Genomic DNA, 22,605 nt, shown 5'->3' with positions numbered 1-22,605 from the left:
AGTTTGTAGCCTTTCAGGTATTTCCTCCAAAGGTCTAAAGAGGTTTTTTTACTGCATGAAGGTTTCTATAGATGTTGTTTTTTCTGAGCGAGGGGGAAGTGTGGGGGGAAAAAAAAAATAATTTCAGGCAATGGACACCATCCAAAAAGTAGGTAGTTGTCCAGGCTGCATTTGAAGGGCATAACTGGTACAAACTTGTCATCTATTTCTTCCTCCCCTCTTTTGTAACTGGGAAAAGGTACTAAAGAGTAAATGTTTTTTCAGGTTCCTCTTTCTGGCGATAATGAAAGCAAACCATCAAAATCTATTCAAAGAAAGAGAGTGCTTCCATCTTGGATGCTGGAAAGAGACCCCCTGGTTCAGAGGATTTCTGAGCCTCTAAGGGAAGGAGGTAGGTTTGCAGTGTAGTACGTTTGCACACCAATATATATTTATGTGCCTTGATATAACTTTAATTGTAATGGTGGTGATAGAAAGTATTAATTTGTTCCTTCTCTTCCCGTGCTCCATGCCTGGCAGCCAACAGAGACTGACTTCTGCCTCCTTTGTCATCAGTCCTGGGTGTGACAGAGCTCTTTCTGATCAGTTTACATGGATGTGTTTGGCAGAGCTGGAAAATCAGGTGGCAGTTACCTATTTGATTTTGTTCCTTTCAATGCAAGCCTCATAAACTGTTAACCAAAACCGCTGCTCAAATGTAATTGCCTCGGGTGTGATTAAGAAAGGGCAAAGTCAGAATTAGTATCAAATGATCCAGACAGCAGCATTTTTTCAAATTTTCATTTGAAAGTGAAACTATTTTCAATAGTTTCATTTGGTAGGCAGTTCAGAATGTGAGTCAAAATTTTTCCCCCCGTTAACTTCCATATTCCTAATGCTTGTTTAAAAAACCAGAGACAAAAAGCACTTGCATATAAAGGTCTCTGTTTTAACTGTTAGAGCCTCACTCTGTATCACCAGAAACTCACCTTGTGTACTTGACTTAATTAAATTACTTGTCAAGTGCATATTTCCCTGGTTTTAGAAAAACAAAATCCCAAATTTTCATTCCCTCACAAAAATATGAATGCATGCCTAATAGTTCCATTTTGGATGGAACTTACAAAAGTACCAGGAACTTACAAAAGTTTTTCCCCCCTTACTTCACCTTTCAAACTCTAGACTGTTCCCTGCTGGCTTATTCCCTCGGATATAAAAATTGCAGGTACCAGAGGACCTCTGCTGACTGTCTTTGGTCCTGCGCTAGCGTGATTGCTTTCTTGCCTTTGGAGGGGGTGTATGTGTGTAGGGTGAGGGGTTTCGTTTGTTTTGTCTCCGCAAGTACTGTACTTTTTGATATGTATGTGTATCTAACGTTTGTTTCAAAGGCTGAACGCTTTGGTCAGGTAGCTGTAGAGATTTGAAGCTGTGTGGGCCGGGGACACCTGTGTGCTGTTGAAGGCCTGACCTTGGGGGAGCTAGGGATATGTATGAACACTACTGGAGCTGTTTAAAAAATCCCTATGTGAGGGAACGATTCTAGTTTAGGATGGGCTGCTTTAATAAAACAACCGATCTCTTCTGCAAATCTAAAATATTTCCTTAAAACTGTGGAACGGTTTGCATCTTTCTAAGGTGATATTGGGTGGGAAGGTAGAAAGGTAGAGAGTAAAACTAAGAGGCTGCCCCTTTTTTGTTTTTCTTCTCCCCGTCTGTCTTCTTCCTGGGAAGGTAACGCTGATTTGTGATTTTGAAGTCAAACATTAAAATTTGAACCGTTCCTTGCTTTGTAAACATGACTCTGGCACATGGCTATTTTTTGAAGGGGGAGAGTTTTTGAAGTCTTGCAAAATGGCATCAAGTATTTTCCTTCTGCATGCGTTTTGCAGCAGATGGAGCTGTCTGGCCCTGGCTGTCTCCCAGCTGTATATCCAGCAATAGCCCTTCAGGACAGAGATCTTGCGGTTTTCTGAGCTGTGAAGCTTTCCAACGGGAGGCACAACGTTCGCTGTCTTTCTGTTGGTTACTGGCCGATGAAATAATGGGCTGTGATGTGGGTGACTAGGCAGGTGGGCATACCCTGATTTTGCCGTGTCCTAATTGATGTTTGTGTGCATAAAGTGGTTATCTGAGGTGATACTAACACAAAAGATGTGTGGTAAAAGTTGTCCTTGGACCGTGTAGTTTACTGATCCGCTCCTATTGTGGAAATGAACTTGTCAGTGGCACTGAGACAGTCAATCCCGAATATCCTTTGCCACATATTTATTGTTTTCCTGCAAATTTGCCCCTCAAGCATCTGTTTCATTCTAAAATATGCTTTTTATTCCTGTAAGCAGGGAATGAAAAATGTGTGGTTGAAACAGCACATGCCCAGTGCTGCTACTTCTCGTGCTTTTTGCCCAATGTTCTGCTTCAGCGCAGATTTAGATTTCTAATGTGGTCAGGATTTCACTGTAAAAAGTTGCATTCCAAAAGAACCCTTTTGTTTTTCTTTTAAGGTAGTAGAATGAAAAAAGGCCAAGGGAGAGGAGGAAAAAGTAATACGGCGTCATTAAAACCAGAAGTAAATGTGCAGCAGAAAAAGAGATCAGCTTCTGAAGAAACTGCAGAGGATTTTGAAGGTGAAGAGCAAGATGAAGGGAAAAGGAGCTGTCTTTCCATGCCTGTCCCTTCATCTCAGGTAATGTTTTGGCTCAGGGAAGAACCGTGGTATTTCAAAAACTGAGAATGTAGCTCACAGTGTGGTGTTGAAGGCTGGGTCTACGTGTGTTCTGCTTGTAATTTGTTGTTCAGCAGTTGTTTTGAAATGCCAGTCCATTGGAGAGCTCTATAGCGAGGACGGTGGAAGCCTTCATGAGAGTAGGTTTTTTGCACTTCTTCCTTGGGATCTGGAACTTTGGCTCCCAAAGTTCCACAGGAATACCAGACTTTTCAGCTTTACAGCAAGAGGCTGGTAGACATGGGCCAAAGTACTGGTCCTAGGAGTGGCTTGGTGTGTGGTTTCTTTCTCCGAGAACCTTTTAGGGATAGGTGATGGTATGACACTGATGTAATGTGGTACTGAACTTTGCCCAAACTCGTGCCGTTCTCGGTAAAGTTTTATGGTCAGGGAACGATGGTACATGGCGTAGCAACTGCTGCGCTTTGAAGAAAGGTAGCATGGAGTGTGCTTGTGCCACGATCTCAAAATCTGAGTCAAAAAAGAAGGACAGACAAGAAAAAGTAATCTGAAATCCAAAATGCTCTGTGGCAATAAGCGAACAGACGCTTCAGCTGGTCAGTCTCTGTGTGTCCCCAAATTACAGCTGCGTTTATAGGCAGTGAAATGCTGCTAGTAATGAAAAGAGGAGGATCGTTATCAAAGTGAAACAGTGTTTTGGTGAGAGCAAACTGAGGCTTTCACTGACTTTTCCTGTAAGTGAACAGCCTGGGGGAGGTGTTTCTAATCTCTAGCATTAGAATTGCCTGGCTCTGTTCTAGGATCTATAAAACACTTAAAATCCCGTTACTAGATAATGCTTTGTGGATTTTGACACTGAAAACTCTTAGGGTTTGTTTTTTAATTAAATCTTAAGGTTAGCTGAAACGCGTTACTCATGGCGAGCGTACCCTTCGGGATAGTTGGGATATAAAGTAGTGGCTCTTTTTATCTGAAGAAGTGTTCTGACTTGTGAGCTTCTGTGAAGCCTTACTTCTTTTCTCCTGATCATTCTAGAAATATTTCTTATCTGAAGCACAGTGTACTTGCCTTCAGAACTTTGCAGACAAAATAGTAGGTTAGTTCAAGCACAAGTAATAATCTTAGAGAGCTCTAAAAGACTGGCATTTTGATATCAAAACCAGAATCACGCTGCTGCTGTCATAATTAAGGCAACTGAGAAAATGTCCTGTAGGGTAGGAACTGAAAAGATTCTTAGTTCTTTTAAGTGCCAGCAGCCACCAGGTGGCAGAGAGGTCACACGTGTGTCATAGCGAGTGCCAATAGCGCTGTTGTCTTTGGTTTTCTTTGATTACGACCTGTTTTTTAACTAGTCGTCATCATCGTGCCCGTGGAAGTGTTTAGTCTCATTACATACAATACAGGCATGTAATACGCAGTATGAAGTATGTAGCAGAGAAGTCACAAGTGGAAGTGGCAAATTAGAGTCATTTAGTTCTGCTTTGCAAATGAAGGGTTATTTCCTGAGCGGCAGTTGTTTACTGAGCCTTAATTTGGGAGTCTTAATAAAAAAAGTCACCTTTGTCTCCAAGCCGACTTACTAAATATGCTGCTGTCTGGATCATTTGATACTAATTCTGACTTTGCCCTTTCTTAATCACCCCGCGCTCACATGTAATTGCCTCGGGTTTTGGTTAACAGTTTATGAGGCTTGCATTGAAAGGAACAAAATCAAATAGGTAACTGCCACCTGATTTTCCAGCTCTGCCAAACACATCCATGTAAACTAAGTATACATCTCCTGGAGGAGGAACTTAGATCACAAACTGTAGAGAGCAGAAACTTTTGAATAGTTTGGTAATGTACCAAAGTAGTTCAGCCTTCGATACAGGTCTGCTTCTGGGTGACATCTCAGTTGTTGGGACAGTGCTCTTGTCTTGGTTACGTATCTCGTATCCTTTTTCTAAAGCACACATCTCTTATTTTCAGCGGACGTGTGTTCCAAACTTTAAAATGCAGGATTTGTCAAAAGGGAAATTTTTACTTAATGGTGTCTACTGACAAACTCTTGTATGATTTAGAGTCACAAGCTGAAGCGTTTAAGATTTATTGGGGTGGGATTAAGCTCAAGGTGTGTGTCATGAATTCCCTGTATCTCCTGCATATAGATAAATAGATATCTTCCATCTAGCTTGCTATTTAAGGGATTGAAATTGATTATTGTATAGGAGGGTACGTTCTTATAGAGGCTACTGCATCGTCACATGTATAATCCGCATTCATTTTTCAGGAGCAGTACTTCTAATCAAAAGTTAGTGTAAACTGAAGTCCTTGGACTATTCACAAACGAGGTGGTGAGAGAGGAGCCTGACCGTGTCGTGAGGGAACTGAAGCTGAGGACGGGAGCTCTAGAATAAGTTTTCCTTTAAAGTGCGTGTGTGTTCTGAACTTGAGCCTTTCATTCAGCAGGTGTATTTAGCAGCTAACTTGAGTTTGGAAAGTGGGGTAGAAGATTTTAAAGGCTGGCCCAGATGATCTTTTGAGGTCCTTTCCAACCTGGGCTCTTCTATGATTCTCTCCCTTTGAAAACAGGACTGATGAGGCGGAGTTGACCTTAAAGCTTTTAATTCTGAAGCGTGTGCATTTTCAGGTCCTTCAAAATGTAACCTTGTTCCACAGAATGCATCTGGATTTCCTCTTGAGAATACCATGAGAAACATGGAAGGAAATGGCAAGACTGGAACAAAACCCCTGGAAGTTCTCTGGAAAAAAAAGATAGGCAGCTGCATAGTAAATTGTCTAAAAGAGTAGGTCAGGTCTCCAGTAAAGAAAATAGAATTGAGGAAACAGAAAAGAAAGAGCAGATTACTGGTTCTACAAGCCAACAAGCTCACTGGGGCAGGACTTCCCAGTCTTTTGGTGCCCAGGAAGGGATTCTTGAGCCTGATGCAAATCTGGATTACAAGACTGAGATTTCTGATTCAACCAGAAGTGCAGATACTTCAGAAAGCTCCAAACACAACAAGCGTAAGAGGACACCTTGCATGTATGGAACAGGCTGTTACAGGTAAAGCAAAAATAAAACTAGCTTAAGCTAGCTTGTTATTAAGAAGTACTGTCTTAGCTACAGAGGAGTAAACAGTAAAGCGGTTACAAGCTTTGATTTGAAAAAGATCTTTTGGTAAACGGGGGACTGATGAGAAACCAGTGGCATAACAAGAATTCTAAAAGTCTAAAAGGAGGAGCCAGGATGTCTTGCTAACTGCCAGTATAGCCTAAACAAGGGATGATTTACTTCAGCAAATTGAACAGTGCAGTGTCGTAGGAAATAAGAAACAAAGGTCCACTTTAAAAAGAAAAGAAAGAAACCCCGCTGTGTGTAGAGTACATGTACCAGCAGGGAGAAGAGATGTAAATGATTGAAATGCCCAACATAGACCCTGTGGGCTTATTTTATTAGCAGCTGAAACTTTTATGAAAGATGAAGTTATTGCATGCTTTGTGATCTGAATATTTAAAATACTTACTATTTGATATCCCTAAATAATGAAGAACTACTTTTGTTATAACTTGGCCAGTCTGCACTTTTGGGTTTTTTTTAAAGCGTTCGGACCCCCCTTAAAACCCGAACAAGTCACACTTATAAACTCCCTGTTAACCCTTCTCTGGTCAGTACCCTTACCTGGTCAGTGTCTTTGGCGATACTTCAATTGAGGGACAATATATTATTTTTTTTTTCTGCTACTCATATCCTCTCGATTCACGGTGAAGGATCTGTCATACAGATGTTTTGTGCGCTACAAAGGTTGCAGCAAAGTTCAAAAACGCCAGTGCTGCGTGCCTGGTCTCCTGCTCGTTCTTTCTGCCCAGGCAAGGTCTGTAGTGTGGTGTGTTAATGTATTGAATGGAAGATAGGAATCTAGAGGTGTTCCTGAGGCTAGGAAGTGACCAGTGACCTGCAAACTGCATTTTGGAGAAGGTTTTGAGCTCCAGATAAATCCATGTACATTGTAAGCACAAAAGATAAGGCTAATCCAGGAAGCAGGGGGGCCTGTGATTATTTTTTAAAAATTATTATTACTATTATTGCTTTTGTATTTTTTTCCTCTTCCCCCAAGCGGCTTGAGCGATAGTAAAACCTGAGGTTGCTCAGAAAAGAAGCCAGGACAAGTAAAGGGGTTCTTGTATGTATTTGGCGTGCCTATTGCTGCAGGTAACGGTATATCAAAAGCGTAAAGCTGTCGCATTAATGAACGCTACAGACTTCAAGTTTACACGTAGCATACTTTCACGCATCTCAATTTTTGCCCTTAATGATTATGAGGGAAACATGTTTTATTAGGCAGTCAAGCTGATCCGGTAGTCCAAATGCAGCCTTTAGTTTGCTCCAGCTCCTTTTCTTTTTGCTCAGACAAGTTTTCCCCTGTGTGGGGGTTAAGCTGGTGTAATGCTCTGACATGCTGAAGGGTTCCTAATGTTTTGGAAGGCAAGTTTTAGTTACAGGTAATGTGGAATAGGAGTCTGCACGTGCACATTTCTTCTTGGGTCTTTATTCTAAAACATTTGGCGGCAGCTCTTTTGGGAAGCGTTGCTTTATAAGAAAAAAGAATGCTCTGAAATAGCACATAACAAAATCTTACTTTGTTGGAGAAATTTGTAAATAGGAAGTATCAAACCCGTCGGTTCTGATCTTCAGGAACTGTCATGAGACGAAACCTGCTGGTTTGCAGCAAAGCAAGGTGCTTTGTAGTCTGTCTTGGTGGGCTTGCATTAAAAGCAAATACTAAGGAGTCATTCTGCATCGATGAGATGGCTGTGGTGGAGTAAAGCAAGCCATTGCAGTTACCCCCGTTTTTGACAGAAATGTACGCATGTGTGATGTGAGTGGACGCTTTGAAGGAACACATGGGTAGCGTATTCAGTTTTTCATGGTGTGGTGTTTTCCTTGAGCAAAACCTGGTTTGTAGAGTTGCTGAGGAAGAGAAGCTGCTTTGAGTGCTCTTTTCAGTACAATGAGTAGTTGGAGTCAACATCTCAAATGAGGACTGCTTTGGTAACCAAGCCATTTCCTTAAAGTGTTCTTTCTAGGTGAGGTTTCATAGTCATCAAATGTCATTTATCCGATAACTAAATGCTCTTCAGTTTTCTAGTCTTTATTTTGTGAACTGCTGTTGAGAGACACTTGCCTTCTGGATATGACAGGCACCTTTGGTAGGTGCCTGGCAGAACAGCACAAGCTGAAAAGATGAAATGTTAGTTTAGTTGATTTTATTAGACGTCTCTTACACAACACATAGCTGAAACATTTAGGAAATAACTTTGTAACCCATAGCTCAGTTTCTTCGTTTATGAATTGGAAACCACTGCTTTTGAAAGAATCCAGCTTGATTCACAGCTCTCGCTCCAGAGATGATTCTTCTTGTTGTCCTCCTCAGTGTGAGATTCTCTTTCTGTGGTAGTCTGAAGCTTTTACCAAATCGAAAGAAACTGCTGTTACCACTAGGAGGCAACGTGCTCTGTGTATGTTATGCCTGACTATATTTGTTGTCAAGGAGCTGACCCTTTGAATACTGTCTTTGGTTCATTTTCTTGTCTGCTGCTTGTTTTTCCCAAGTTAGAAGAATAGGGAATTAAAAATAAAACCCAATCCGAACCCACCCCCCGATTTCAAGGGCCGCATAGTAGCGGTGTGATACAGCTGGACTCTCATCTCTGAAACTGTCATTCACAATTTTGGTCCAGGGTTCTGTCCTTTTGCTAGCCGGTGATACTGTTCTGTGCTGACTGGGTGTGTGTGAACCTTTCCTGGAACTGTCAAAGCAGGGCACGCTCAACCAACCTTTGGATTTGTGTGTGCATTCTTAGAAATACTTTGATCTTTGTTTGCTTGTTTATGAAAATCAGTATTTTTCATTTCACCTTCAGCTTGTACCTCTGGCAGCTACAGACTTGCATCTGTCTTTTTTTGAGACCTGTTTTCTAATAAGACTTACAATTTAGAACTTACACCGCAGGTGTGTGTAAGGTGTTTGTAACTTCAGACTTGAATTCCATGGCTTTACAGCTAGTGCGGGTAATTCATTATATTTTCACTACCAGTTTCTTTAGTAGGCTGAGAAAATAAGCCCTTGGGATGGCAGGGGTCTCCTGCATGTGATTATGAAGAGCCAGGGATTCTGACCTTACCACTTAAATTTGCTTTAGAAGAAGCTTTTAAGATGCTTTTGGGAGCTGCATCGATGAAAACTGTCTTGAATATTTCACTGAGCGACACTCAGCTTCTGCTTGAGATGACTGCGTCGATTCTGAAGAACTTTCTAAGTTTTACTTGTGTAATTATTTGTGTAATTTTCTGCAACGCAAAGCGCAGGGACACCAATTCAGAGCTTCTGTATATGTTTATGAGAAGGCAGGTCTCCTAAAACTTTATTCTTAAAATAGGCTTTTCATTGGTTAATTTTTGTGCAAGTAAAGCTTAATGATTTTCTTTTGATCATACTAATAACATATTCCTATGCAGCGAGGTTTTGTTGTAAAACTAAATAACTTTGGAGTGCAACTTCCAGCATGAAAGATGGTGCGCTCTTACAACTGTGATTTCTTGTATTCAAAAAAACCCAAACAACCCTCAAACAAGCCAAAGTCCTAATAAAAGGAAGAAGATTTTTGCAAGAAGGGATAATATTTGCTTAATAGAAGCTATGCACTTCTCTGCTTCTTTTCATTTTGCTGGATATTGTTGCACAACATATAGAAGTGGAGTGAGTATAAATTGTCCACATCAAGGTAGGATAAACTATGATTTTTTATTTTTTTTTTCTAGTCCTGAGCATCTGAAGTAGGACATGTTTAAGGTGCTTCAAAGGTAAAGTATAATTTGAGGAGCATCATCCACTGGCCCAAAAAATCCTGAAGCCCAGTGATAGGAAGCATACATCGAGACCCTTTCCTTTTTCTTACTGCTTCCTCGTATACTCTTTTCTCTCTTTCCTCTCCTCTCTCTTTCTTTTCTCTCCTCTCTCTTTCTCTTTCTTTTCTCTCCTCTCTCTTCTTTTTTTTTTTTCTCCTGCAATAAGGGCTGTTTGGTATTGGCCAAATAGCTTTTGAAGTAGATTTTTGAAAGGAACTGGCTGTCACCTAAAACAGAATAGGTTAGCTAATTGACAGCTGTTAGGCCTTCTTTCCTTGGTGACTAGGATCTTATTGTAGGAATAAGTATTAAACTGATTTCACAGAGGATTATCTGCTTCTGTATCCCTTTGAGAAGATGAATTGTGTTTCAAATGACCGAATTAAAATTCTAGCTAGTATTGCTAGTAAGTTAGCTCTGTGCATTTAGAAAACAAAGCAAGCGGTCTCTAAAATTACTTGGTTTCATCCCATTTATTTTTGAATGGCAAAGGAAGTAGGCAGCCAGCCTGAATTTGGTGATGTTTCCTGAGAACTTGTGGAATAAAAGACTGCTAGATGCAACTTTGCAATGATATCTAGTGAAACAGTATTGACTTACCCTACAGTCTGCAGAAATTAACAGAAAAGACCAGGACGAGGCGTCTGTCAGCTGTGTAAGTAGATCTGAGGCACACTGGATCTCTGATAAGTAACTCATGGAAGAGTTTATCTGTAGCTTGCTTGCTGAGCTTCCTGAATGAAAGGTACCGGGCAAATGGAGAGAGATGTAAAGTATTAATACTAAATATCTAGTCTTTTTTTTGGTGCCTGAATGGTTAGTAGAGCTCACAGCACTCAAGTAGTCATTTTGCCAAAGTTGTAACAAAAGCTTTTTTCTTATGTTGTTAGTTGAAATGCTGAAATTAATACTGTCTGTTCCGCAGAAAGTTCCAAAGAGCCGGTTGTGAATTTAAAGGAAGGAATGCCTGTGGTCAGTGAGGGAGCTGTTGTGTATGTGGCGAGCTACATACATGGTTCTGGCTTTGTGTTTCTCAGTGCAGCAGTAACAAGTACAAATTAAAGCAGTACTCGCTCTAGTTTAAAGTTGTTCCTCTTGCTTGAGGCAAGCAGGTAACGTTTATAATTTGCACAAACATGTTGAAGATTATGTGTTCTGGGAACTGATGTGGTAAATCACAGAAGTCTTTTGCGGATATCTTTTGGAAAATCATTTCTTAAAGCATCTCCCATTTCTTGCTTTTAAATACGCTTGAGAAAAAGTGTCTCTAAAAGAAATCATTGGGGAACAGTAGATTTGCTTTTAGTACAGTATGTTCACGCTGTGACATAATTTTTATGTAGTGTCTTTTGATCTGTCACCTGAATTTCTCCTGAAGTCATGATGTGTTTTTCTGTGTTCTTTTTAGCATCGCTTTACAGAAAATCTTCACTAAGTGATGTTGTTTATAGTTGCTGTGTCTTGTACGGTGTGCACGCAAGCCTGTTGCCTCGAAGCAGTAGAAAAGGCCTTTGAATGATGCATATATGTGTATTCACTGCTTGCTCACCTTGGATTCGACTAAGTGTTGTAGAGCACGAAGTCATGGATGCTGGTAATGCGCTCTCATCACTGACGTTGGTGTGGCTCCGAGCTGTGTCTTACGGTACAACTTCATGTCGTCATTGTGATTTGGTATTTCAAATAAAATGCCACGGTAGCCAAGGCAAACCTGAGAGCACCATCGGTGTCATGTCCAGTAGACTGCTCCGTGTTTTGCCAACTGACAGGGTCGGTAGATGGCACACAGACACCAATACACAAAATAACCTTGCTTTACTGTTTGTTTCAAATTAATGCCGAAAATAAGGCATATGCACGTACAAAAGGGTTAGCCTACGATACCCTGATTCAAGCGGTGAAAGAGATAAGCAAGGCAATGCACCCGATCATTACTATTCACCGTTAGCTGTAGTGATTAAGACAGATACATCACCAGTTGCCCTAATACATTACCATCACCCAGATCGGCAGTCGCTGGGAATCTTGTTGCAGCAAGGATCTGGAGAGCCTGTCCCGGCAGCTGGGAAGTCCTACGCAGGGCATCTGGTAGGTGAGGTCTCCAACGTCACTGCGAGAGGCTCCGGCTTTTATACTAGGGAATAAACAAGTTCACATAACTTCAAATGCAGAGACATCTGGTTTCACTCTCCTGTCAGATCCCACCAAAGCCTGGCCAGGGCTCAGGGAGGACCCGAGGGAGATTCCTGTATCTGCTGGATTTTAACCACAGAAAATACCTGGTTTCATGGCCTTGACCACCTGCCTGTAAGCAAGGCAGGACACACGGTATCTTCACTAATGATTATATTTTATCTGTCTTTCGCTAATGGTCATACATAGTTAATGACCGTGCATATTTCGCTGATGTTTGGATACTAAATATATTTAATGTTTGGTTGGCGGGTTTGTCTAGAGGTCAGCTTTGGCTCGGGGCCTGTTGCTCAGGCCTCAGTACTTCATCCCTCTGGAATAATACACTGGCATTTGAAGTATTCAAGTGAGAAGTAACTTTCACACGGAACAGAATGATTGAGACCTATTGCCTAAAGCTCACAGGCGATCACCGGAGAGCGTGGGAAGTCTCCAGTGCTGCAGTTGCTCGGCTGCCAGGGGTGATCCTTGCGGCTTGAGCTGAGACTTTGCGAGAGGTTTGTGTGGCACTTGCACAGCTCCAGAGGGAGTCCTAACGGAGCCAGCTGCTCAGTAAGATTCGTGCTATATGACTACATCAGGAGATTGTGTATGTGTTGGAGGTCTGAAACTTGGAGCTGGTGGCAAACAGGAGAATTTGTGTTTTAACCTCTTGCGGCATGTGCTGAGACAAAACTTTTCTTCTCTTACCCTGAAAGCAGGTCTTAGATTCTGCATAAAGTTAAACGTTAAAAGCTGCTCTTTCTGTAACCACAGAAAAATGAGTTGTCACTGATTCGGTAACACCTTTCTTGTCTCCACTTCTTGCGTAAAAATGGAATAGTCGGTTCTTGATCTATCTTTGTCTTTTGCAGGAAGAATCCCCTTCACTTTCAGCAGTTCAGTCACCCTCACGATGATGACTATCATGAAACCGAGATCGTAACTCAGGATAACAAAGATAACCGGCCTGAATGTCCGTATGGAACGGCTTGTTACAGGTAAGAAGCACTGTGCAAAATGGCTTTGCTTGTTTTACCGGTTAAGAATGTTCTCCCCTGGAGTTGCAAAATGGCTATAGGATAGTGATGTTAAACCTCGACTGTGGCCTTCCAAAGTCTGCTGTGGACAGACTTCTACCTTTACACCACCCAAGTCTGTGCAAAATTTTTTTGTGATTTCAGCCGGTGAACCTGAAGACTTGACTTTTGAAACCTATTCAGCGGCCCAAAAATCAAACCTTTTTCACTTTTCAACATGTAGTAAACTGTTCTTCTTGTATAGAAACAATAATTTATTGTTACGCGTTGTTCCTGATATGTAACTTTTAGTTTAGATATTGATAAAATATTTGTTGAGGTTTTGTACAAACTCTCTGTTTTAATCCGTATTTGATGTGTAAGCAAGCATAATTTAGGTACCAGCAAGAAAATGCAGTTCATGGCAGGCTGCTGCTTCTTTTAACCACTGTTGATTCAAAAGATCCTTTTGTTCCATGTGTTTCTCAACATCTAGGTTTTACACTTCTATTTAGCAGAGTTTCATGACTGCTTTGTAATTGGTGCAATGGACAAAGGGATATATTTTGAGGCAACAGCCCTTCTTTGGGGGCATACTGAAACGAACAGCTGCTGTTCAAGATTGTGCTTGAGCAAAAACATTTTCTCTCTCTCCTGGGAAGTGTGATGATCCTAAAGAGCGTGTTCTTCACAAAATGTAAGAAAATGAGGGTAGCTTTTAGGAAAAAGCCATCTTACGTTCAGCTAACACAGAAGTATTTCTCATCTGAAAAACATCTGTGAGATGAATTTCTCATCTCGGGAGCAGGAATCTGGGTTTATACCGGTCATGAAATTGCCGACATGCTTTCCAGGAGTACAGCGGAACTAAAACTGTCTCCCCTTGCAGGTAAGACAACTCCTGTGCTGCATTAGTTGATCTTTTCTTAATCTGCGTTTCATTCTTTTGGGGGTAGAAGCAACAGGTGTCATTTGAAGGGTTTTCATGTTATTTTTGTTGTCTTTATCTGCTGGCTACTACTTGAATACCTAATTGAATTATCTAAGTGCTATGCCTTGAGTTGGGATCAAATGCTCTGATGCTGACAATACTTGCAAAACACTGAATTAGGCAACTGTTTTTGTTTCAGTACAGTGTATTTAAAAAAAGGTGTACTTGCATGTTTTTATTCAGATAACTATCCCTTCTAATGCACATGTCATGTACTTTGGGACAGCAGTAGCCATAAAACTGTAAATCAACTTGAAGTATGTGAATCTGTCACGTTATTTGACATGAAAATAAGGTATTTCTACTGAAGAGTATGCTGGTTTTGAAGAATAAGAAAACAAATAAATAACTAGTTTTACGAGGCGGTCTTCACAGCAAGGGTGTTTTGTAAAATATCCCCAAAATTCTGCAGTTACAGAAATTAATCTTGTGTTTCAAGCAATGTCACGTGGTATGTCATTCTTAAATAGTGGGCTTTCATTCTTTTCAGAAGCAAAAATTATGACAACTGATCCAGTTTTCTTCCTTCCAAAGTTGGATATTTTTTTTTTATTATTTTCTGCAAAACAGTAAATTGAGCTGAAACTATTTTAACGTGCAGCCTTGAGAAAAGCCTCTAATGCACTAACACAACAGATTAGCACGATGTAAGTGGGACCGAGTTAAAATATTAGAACAGCATTGGATAACTGCTTGGGGGGTGGGGGTGTGTGGAGGGGGATAAATCAGCGTGTTGTGACCTGGATCACAGCCTGAATGAGGGGAGCATTTACTGCAGATCCCAGAGTAAGTTTGATTTTATTTTTTTCATTGCATTGATGCTGTTTTTTAATAGAAGACATACACACTTGTATGTTGAACTTTCTGGATTGCAGCAGCATATTGCAGAAATGAATAATCTCTCTTAACAATCCTTCTATGTCCTTTCCCTGTGATACTACTTTGCGACAAGCAATAATTTTCCCAAACTATTTGATTTGTAGCTTTATGTTGCAGAATATTGAAGCTTTGCCTGTGTATCTGAGACTTGTGATGCACTGGGCGTGCATTGTGCTTTATGCACCAGAGGTTCATGTTCTGGTTTCGTTTCTAATGAGAGTAAATAATTGGATCAGTTCTTATTATGCTGAACAAATGCATCTCATCTTACAACTATCTCATCTCTTGGTTTTGATCAGCTTTTTTTTTTCTTTTTTTAATTAAAGGCCGAAACAAGAGGAACTCTTACTGAACCCTTTTTTTTTTTTTTTTCCACCCTACATTCGATATGCTGAGACACTGCAGTAAAGCACTGGTCACAGAATTTTATTTAAAAAAGAAATTAAAATTATTCACAAAATACAAAGGAGTTCTGGGAACTTGCTGAGTTCTTGTTAAGCGTGGAACAAGGTGGCAAATCAAGCTTGTACTGTTTTCTTCTTTGCAGGAAGAATCCACAGCATAAGCTAGAATACAAGCACAGTGCACCTCCAGGTAAGCCAAGTTGTTCAGTATAGCTGAAGAAACCCCAAACCCAGTAATTGATGCCAAAACCTCGGAATAAAATGCTTTAAGTGAGTAACACTGCATTTGCGGCTTGCTCTGTGTTGCCCTGCGCCCTTGCTCTTAAGCATGAGGTGCTGCCCTTGACACTGATAAGGAAGTTCAGGTTGCTTGGCCGCTGCACACTTAACATTCACTTTTTAAAATGTTTTTCAACTGAAGCAAGATGGTCTGGGTCAGACACCATTGATGTAGTTTGTATGCTTTGTATCTTAGGATTTGAGAAACATGCCACGTGGCAAGTGGCTATTTTCATGAGTTTAACAGGTTTTTTTGAAAATTAAGCATGGTGTAGTGTGATCTTAGCAGATCTCTCTATTCTGCTTCCTCCATTTGGAGCTGGAGTATTACAGTGAAAACAGGGAATACACTGAAGTATTTCTCAACATTTCAAATGGATACTGCGGTAAATTTTTTCTATAGCTTTTTTTCCCATCCCCATAGCATGTATGCTCTGTTGAGGCTTGGAGAGGATATAATTAAAACTGAATCTGAGCTTATATTCTAAAAGTCTTTCTATGTTCCAGTAACTAGACTTGTTGCAAAACACAGGGGAATGTACTGTTTACATTTTGTCTGTTCTTAGAGAATTCAGAGAGATACTTTGCATTTTTTTGTGCTTTTTCTTAATTATTGGACTTGGAGGGGTTTTTTCCAATTTAATTCCCAATGCAAAGAACAATGCTTTAGAGCAGAACAGTTATGGAAATGTAATGATAATGCATTTTACTTTAAAAAATCAGTATTATGACGTTACTCCTGCCCATGGCAGGAGGGGTGGAACTACATGACCTTTTAGGTCCCTTCCAACCCAAACCGTTCTATGGTTCTATGGTTAATAAGGAGGAATTGCATTTATGGAAACAATGGTGTAAAATATTTAAATGCTTTGAAATACTGCAATTTTCTGCTTTAAAACCGCAACCAGTACTGATGACATTTGTCTGCAGGCAGCATGGTTCCTACTTGTAAGAGTTGTTCATCTGAGTAATCTTTCAAGAATCATTTAATAAAAAAAAAAAAGGTCTTTTGGGGGCAGCAGAGTAGTTTTTACACTTGTGAAGACAGCACAACCATTGCAGCATTTCTTTTAATAAGTCAGTCTTCTGTTGTAGCAACCCCTAGGAATAACCCTTATTGCTATGTTGTACTCTGACCTGACTAATAACATTTCTTTCTTTAGTAACTGAAAGTCGAACACGACAACGAACTTCAAAAAATGGTATGTTCTGATGGTATGAATGGGCACATCATCATGGGATGCAACTGATCTGCTTTGGGTTTTGGGCATTTAGTAGTGCTGGAGATGCTTGATAACACTTACCCGAGGAGAAGGTAGTCGTTATTTTAGTAAAACTCTGCTTCCTTTTTCACAAGTAATAGTGCTGAATTGGATTTGTGCCAGGCGTCCTGGCTGAGCACGCCTGTGCTTCCCTGGAAGCGGGCAGCGAAACAAACAAATGTTTTAAGGAGAGACGAGTGTGACCAAACCAATTCTTCCTTCCTTAAAGAGGGTTCATAATAGGACGAAAGGAGCCAGTAGTTCATCCACAGCTAGTTAAGGTTACCCCATGAAGACTGATGGCTCTTGAAACATTGAGATATTCCTTCTGCGTTGCATTGACCTCGAAATAACTTTCAAATGATACCTGTGGATGTGGCGATGAGCTTTTCTTATATTTACTCTGAGGTATTGATGTTACAGGCTTGTTAGGACTGAAGTGTAGAAGAAGGGTAATGCCTTTCAGCTGGGGGCGGCATTCACTGTAAACTACGCACGTGTCCTGCAAAGTTTAGTTTCTAGGCATCAGTGAGCATTATGTAGTATCACAGGCAAGCTGTAGTCTCTCTTGATAATGTAACCTGTAATACTGTGTATGAGTATCTCCTCCATTCACCAGTAGTACACCTAGCTTGCTTTGCGGCTGCCAATAATATTAGCTTACATGTTGCAGGTGCATGGGCTCTAGTTTTAAATATCCTTTAGGTCTGTTTCCAGGCATCTTTTGTCTGGAATTTTTTTTGTCTCAGTTTGGCTTCCAAATGTGAAGCTTCCTGTTATTTCTAAAAGAATTTAAAAGTGAGCTTTGAAGAGCAGTCTGATAGTCTGATAATATGCCGTCTTTACGTTCACTGGCCTGAACAAGGCATGAGGATGTGGAGCTGCTGCCTCTCGAGTGGAAGTGGGAACTAACTTGACGTCTTTGAGATCACCAAGGTGTGGCTGGACATTTCCTAAAGAAATCTTCAAAATAGAGAGATAGGCCTTCTAGAGAAAGTAAATTGAAGTGCAAATAGCTGTAGTTTTCTAGACAAAGTGGTTTGGCCTCCATTCTGTTCTGTGACTTGCTTTCCACTCAGAAATGTATTTCCCATCCCATTTCCTTATCGTGTATGTGTGTACTTTGGTTGCCACTGAATGCTTGGTGTGGTTGTATCTGTGCACTAGCGTGTTCTGAGGCATACTTGTTAGCTGTATGCTTTGCCACATCCCACGATGCAAGTACGAGCCCCATCTTGATCGCCGCTGCCTTGCAGAAATGTGCATTGTAGAGTGGTGAAAATTGTTAGCAGCATTGTAAGTGCAGCGAGTGGTTAAGACTTTATAATGAAGCAAGCTGGACTGTGTGCATATCTGAAGCTAATTAAAGCTAATCTTGAAGGTTTTAAATTGTAGCTGTGCCTTTCATAAGAACACCTTCCTTACTGGAACGGTAGATCCTGCGCGTGCAGCTCGTGGCAGGTGGTCAGCCAGGTGTGGTTATGGATGGAAAAGTGCTTCTCTTGTAAGCATGTAAAACTTTGACGTGGGAGTGAAACTCAATCTGTTAAATTCAACTCCTCTTCCTAAGAACGAACCAGGAAAAATTGATATTCCATGCACAGTGGGAAGAAGGTAATTCACTCGTTAAAGTTCTGTTTGTATTTGATGATTTTTTTAAATTTATTTTTTCCCCTCACTATCTTGTTGACTGGCTTGCTTAGTTGTCTTGAGGTCAAAGCTTGTAGAAGGTTGCACTCAGCAAGCTCGCATCTGAGGCGGTCGTCCCGAGCCATGCAAGATCACACAGGCAGGGTTCCATCAGCCTTTATTTCGTGCTGTTTGGCACAACTGCACTGTTAAGCACAGCAGGATTAATTTCCGTACAAGTGTACTGAAACTCCACCAGCCAAGAGAAGAAGGGTGCCACCTACATGGTACTTGCCACGTTTAGTTTTTAACATCGTTAGTGTAATTGCTACGAGATGGATTCCAAGTTGCCCATAGAGAATGTGTTCTGTGTTCTGCGAAATAGTCTAAGGCTAATTACTGGGGGAACAGCTGTAAGAGACGAAGGAAAAAAAAAGGAGAAAGGCTAGAGTTACGGTGTCATTACATTGTCACTGCTGAATGACCTTACTACCTTGTTGCTACTGGGACAAACGACCTGCTGTGGCTATGGCCTATGCATAATTCTGCTACACACTTCTTTGTATGTTATCTAGCAAGCTGATCAGGTCACTTCCAGATACAACCCTGTGGAAAGGGGTGGTCAGCAAGCTTTTTCTCCCCACGTAAAGGACATACTTTCAGAGAATGTTTCAAGGTCATCTTTATAAATATGGAACAGGGGAAAGGCAGAATTGTGCTTAATGAGCAGCTTCAGGGGCTGTGGAGCTGAATTAGACTATAGCAGAAAGAGCTGGCGTGAGAAGACCTGGACGGAAGCGCATCATTTGCTGCTGAAATCTAAAGACATTGGTGGATGGGGATGAAAAACATAGTATGCTCCTCGTACATTTGTAGGAAACATATGGAAGTCATCAGTATTTTTTGCAGAATTCCTATTTCTGTTGTAAAATACCTGCAGTGCTCTAAGAGCAGCTTTTCTTTGCTAAGCAGGTCTTGGGCTTATTGTTCTCACAGGCCTCGTCTGAGAAGAGAGGTTTTGTTCTTAATGTATTTAGCATCATTGTTTCAACGTCTCCCTCTGAGACGTAACTCCTTCTGCACAACCATAGTCCGTGATTCTTAGAAGAAATTCTGCTGTTATGGGTAAACATGGGCATGATTACTTTCCTCTAAAGTCTGGTAAACAGTAAACTAGCAAGCATCATATGGGGTTACAGCTGAAATTGACAGTTGGACATTTTCAGGATTTTCTGCTAGGTGGTGCACAGTATAGGTTGCTGCCCACAGGATATCTCTCAGTTGTAGTATCGGCTGCGTCACACGTGGCTGACTCTATTCGAGGTAGTCATTGGGTGCCTCTGTAGCACAGTTCACCCATAAAATTGTGTACCTTTGAGGGACTTGACTGTAAATGCTTTTGAAAACCTAGGGTGAGAGCTGCTATAGAGTATAAAATGTTAATCAGACCATAAGATAATGCTGGAATAGTAACATTCCCACTAGCAGAAAAATGTAACTGACAGAGGATGTGATCTGACTACATCAGGTGCTGGTGTTCTTGCTTGTTCACCACACGCATAGCTTGAGTGTCTGGAGCTCTGACCCGAGGTTTCAAGAAGCTGCAAAGACATACGTGAGGTTGGTATAAACATGGCTGATTTGGACTGGGTTGTGTAGCTGAGAAGAAAAGCACATTTCTAGTTTCATATAAAAGATGATAAGAACTGCTCAACAGATAAATGACTTGTATGAGATCATTGACAGGTTATCTCCAGATGAGAGAAGAATGCAGAAAGCGGAGGCTGGGGGGAAAAGGAACAAATAGAGCTTTACTCAGGGGTATGACTTAAGGGCAGCATAACATGAGTGGAATATTAACAGACGGTGGCTAGTTAGGAATTGTGGGCATGTAGGAAAAAGGGAGGTAGCATAGGCTGGTAGAGCAATGGTTGTGCACATCTGGCAAAGTCCAAAAGCAGTGGAAATCAACTTGTTAAAGGTTCACAGCTACTGGTAAGTCAAAGGAGAAGGCAATGCTGCTAGGGCGGCAACTTTGCCCAGATGCTACCGAGTCAGGTAGATAAGGCTTCTTCAAAAAGCAGGATTACCCTGTCTCTGGGAATTGGTTTAAATATGCCAACGTATTTGAGCAATTAAAGGATGACTGCAAGACAAGCTGCCTAAAAAACGTTTAAGAACATGCTGTGAGCAGCATCCATTTCTCATACATAGAGGTTTCCAAGTCTTTGATTCCTGCCAGTACAGAGTATTGTGACATACTGTGAAGACAGAAGGCAATTTGATCACAACGTGTAGGTTGTGCAGAAGATGGATAGGCAGCAGATGAGACAGCAGTGCGATAGAATAGACTGAACTGGGAAATGGGTAGGCTGCCTCCAGCTCAGGAAAGAAGTGTTCAGCATTTGTTGTTTCCTTAACCTGTGTGCAGAAAGGAAGCACAGACTACCCAGCACAGATCCAAGTTGAGAGCATAGGAGGCGAGTGATCTATGAGATTGTCTTTGCTCCCCTGAAGCTCAGGAAGGAAGTGAATGGGAATTCAAAGCCATGTCAGATTCTAAAGAGCAAGAGTATAAAATAGCCCTAAGTAAATATGGATGGGTGCAGGCAGAAAATTTAGGGTCAGAATAGCTGTCTAGCAAGAGCTAGGGGCTAAATGCCAAGAAAGATGCCTCGTTTAGGTGCAGAAGTAACGGGAAGAAGACCAGGGAAATGGTGTATGCCACTGCTTCAGGAAAGGAGAGTTGTCAGAAGACGTTGTCTGATACTGGTTTCTTCTGATATCAGAAGATGTTGTCAGAAGAGGCCTGATTACTGTTTTCCAAGTGCTGGAAGAAAAGCCACTAGGGAGAACTTTCTTAATTGATCAGACTGGTAAGCCCTGCAGAAGTGGTCAGAGAGGGATGGTACAGCTTTTCATAGTAGTCTTGAAAATCACACACAAAACTGTCAGCATTGGATAGAGTGCTTTAGTTGAGCCTTTCTCCTGTTGAGGAGAGGGGCTAACTAGATGGCCCCTGCAAGGTCTCTCTAGTTCTGTATTTATTATTCATGAATATATGGCATTGTTGTCCCTACAGGAGAAAGGGCTGTGGAGAAAGACGGTGCCAATGATGATGAACCAAATGAGTATGACCTTGGTGACAGCTTTAGAGGTGATGAGGAAGAGGAGTGCGAACCTACCGACGAAGACTCTGACTGGGAACCAAGTTCAGAAGACAAGGATAAGGAAGATGTTGAAACGCTTTTGCAAGAAGCGTCTAGATTTGTTAGAACCAAAAAGTAGCTGCATGGACCGATGTTACAAATGTCCAAGCTGGTTATGGTGAAACATGGATGTGTAAGGAGGGGAACTGCTTTGAAAACTGTTTTTTCCTCAGTGATGTAGGCACTGCAGGAGGATTTTAATGAGGGTGAGGGGATTCAGCAAGGCCTTTCTTTTCCGTATGGGTTTTTTTGTTTTGTTAAGTGGTGGAGCCAGAGGACTGAGCTCTGAAACTTTTTTGTGTTTCCCCCTCCCCTCATCTATCTCTTATGCAGCACCATTGGTATTTCATAGTTTGAAATACAGTTTTAAAGGTTGTTAATGCTTCTTCTTGCAGTGCTTGAAAGAAATACTGGCCTTAAGAAAGGCTTTTCTTTTGCTGAAAGACAGTATGTACAGTGTTGGATGAAGGGGAGTTACACTGCCCACCTGCAGTATCGCAGACTACTTCTTGGCCATCACTGGGGAGTTTGTCTAAATTTTTTTAACGTTCTTTTGAGTTAGTGCAGTGCTACTGGCTTTCCTCTTGGGTGTCATTTCTTTGATTCTCTTGATGTGCAGGAGTTAAATACAGAATGTGTAAATCACTTGAGAACAGTATATCAGCCTATCGAACCGCTTGGTTGTCTAAACAATGATTATGGTGTATTTGCTGTAATTACAGTAGGACCTCTTCCCATGCCTGTACCTCACTGGAATTATGTTCAGTTCACAACAAAGCTGAAGTCTTGGTGACTGTTTTTTTGCACAATTAAACTTGTAACATACTGCGGAAAAAACATTTGCTTGTGTCTCTGTGATTTCTAAAGACTGTTGGAAGATCTTCCCTTCCGTGTGTTCACAGCACGCCTGAGCTTTCAAGAAAGTAAGTTAAAAATTTTAGTGTGTTTCAGGACAGGTGACCGGAGCCGTGTGAATTTGGCACCTGTTTGGGCAGAGTCTGGAGATTCTGCAGGGGAAGTGTTCTTGTGTGGCTCTGGCTGCCCTGGGAATGCCTGCCCAATGGCAGCTGGAGACAGACGTCCAGGCACACTCAAGCTTTTCAGCTGGGTGGCTTGATGTGCACTGCTTAAAATGGAGCGGCCGTTGCTGCAAGCTGGCATTGGGCGCTTTTGGATGTGGGGACCATCTTCTGCCAATTGTGTGTCAGAA

At 41.3% G+C, this 22,605-nt stretch overlaps 1 protein-coding gene across 1 annotated transcript; it reads left to right on the top strand.

Annotated features, from left to right (window-relative positions):
• Positions 1-252: 252 nt before the first annotated feature.
• Positions 253-22,234, top strand: LOC121090658 (aprataxin and PNK-like factor). The gene is given in 8 exon segments (XM_040599384.1): positions 253-391; positions 2,481-2,662; positions 5,321-5,387; positions 5,390-5,708; positions 12,599-12,724; positions 15,160-15,206; positions 16,459-16,497; positions 21,269-22,234. Coding segments are annotated over 8 exon segments (1,125 nt in total). The 3' UTR covers positions 21,475-22,234.
• The last annotated feature ends 371 nt before the right edge of the window (positions 22,235-22,605 follow it).

The sequence above is a fragment of the Falco naumanni genome, chromosome 6 (assembly GCF_017639655.2).
Source record: "Falco naumanni isolate bFalNau1 chromosome 6, bFalNau1.pat, whole genome shotgun sequence".
NCBI classification, from domain to species: domain Eukaryota; kingdom Metazoa; phylum Chordata; class Aves; order Falconiformes; family Falconidae; genus Falco; species Falco naumanni.
Note: the sequence above shows the minus strand (reverse complement) of the source record. Positions and strands in the feature narration are given on the sequence as shown.